This window comes from Pundamilia nyererei, unplaced genomic scaffold, assembly GCF_000239375.1.
Source record: "Pundamilia nyererei isolate P.nyererei 1_Seehausen unplaced genomic scaffold, PunNye1.0 scaffold03368, whole genome shotgun sequence".
NCBI lineage: Eukaryota > Metazoa > Chordata > Actinopteri > Cichliformes > Cichlidae > Pundamilia > Pundamilia nyererei.
Window position 1 is genome coordinate 448 of NW_005190769.1, and position 1,373 is coordinate 1,820.

Genomic DNA, 1,373 nt, shown 5'->3' on the forward strand with positions numbered 1-1,373 from the left:
TAATTTGCCAGTACAACTTTAAGAGTTATCAGGTCCTTGTGTCACACTGCTCTCATTTCTGAAAAGCACAGGGCACCAGTGGTGGACCTGCCAATTCTGGTATTCTATGGCAAATGCGACTTGGACTTCACAATGCCCTGTAGAGGATGTTGGGCCACCCTCTTGAAGCCTGTTTCTAATTTGTTGGTCAGAAACATTCACACCAGTGGCCTGTTGAAAGTAATTTTCTAGTTCTGGGAGTGCTTATCCTGTTTTCCTCCTTGCACAAAGGAGCAGATACCTATCATTTCCTTCGGGATTAATAAAGTATTCTGATTCTGATTATTAACATACACACGCACAGTAAGGAAATGCAAATAATGACAGGAGCACAGAGAACAACAACAACTGAGAACATTTTGGAACATGTGTTGGGAAACTGACGATAATAATCTAACAAAGTAACTGACAGTTAATCCCCAGAATGACTCTGACATGTTCAACCCAGAGCCTTGTTAAACACTTTCTGAGCATCATCAGCAAGCTCATTGAGGAAATAATTCAGAGCTTTGTAGGTTGTGATGAATGAGAGGCTCATTGATGCTACAATCCCAAATACTGGAATCCATCTGGTTGCTTCCTCTGCTGCCATTGATGCAACTATGGTTGCAGCTGAGACCAACAACTTCAGGATGAGTTCTATGGTTGTTTTTTCTGCAGAAAGTTTTGATTTAATGACAGAGCTCAGATCAGTGTATGGAACACCTGAGCTGGCAGCCAGTCTCTCCAGAGATGACTTATTAAGACCAAACCCAGCTACATATTTTGAAACAACTGCAACCATCAAGCCGAGATCAACAGCAGCAGAAAGCAGAGGAACTGGAACCCCTGCTACAGCTGCAGACAGAATAGAGTAGTATTTTATTTTGGACTGAAAAGCTTTTTTCTTCTTGTTGATGATCTCCAGGCTGATGTTGGGCATGACGGACAATAGAGTGTCCCTCTTGTGCGCAGGAAGTTCTCTCTCTAAGGTCTCATGTAAGAGAGAGAAGTCGTACAGGTGGAGCTCAAAGCTGGACACCAGGAAGACCTGTGGGGACACAACGCCTTGTCTCTGAAGACCTGAGTTATAAAAGAGATAAAATATGATTTAGAGTTGAACTTTATTATTTTAATTGATGAATGCAAACAACGATTTGCTGATCTCCCGCTTGCAGCACTGTGTGGGAATTTCTGGTTCGGCACTTTTGTGGTTAAAGTCCTATCTTTTAAATAGGATCTTTTGTGTTAAGTTGGGGTCGGCTTCATCCTCTGTGGCCCCTCTGCTTTGGGGTGTGCCACAGGGATCTATTCTTGGGCCATTATTGTTTTCACTGTACCTTTTGCCTCTTGGC

At 42.8% G+C, this 1,373-nt stretch overlaps 1 protein-coding gene across 1 annotated transcript in view; it reads right to left on the bottom strand.

Annotated features, from left to right (window-relative positions):
• Positions 1 to 478: 478 nt before the first annotated feature.
• The window catches only part of LOC102203259 (interferon-inducible GTPase 5-like), a gene marked incomplete at its 5' end in the record, with an annotated part of 2,777 nt that continues 1,882 nt past the window's right edge, over positions 479 to 1,373 (bottom strand). The window contains one exon of the mRNA XM_005755800.1: positions 479 to 1,101. Within this exon, the coding sequence (XP_005755857.1) occupies positions 479 to 1,101 (623 nt within the window). The remainder of the gene's footprint in view (positions 1,102 to 1,373) is intronic.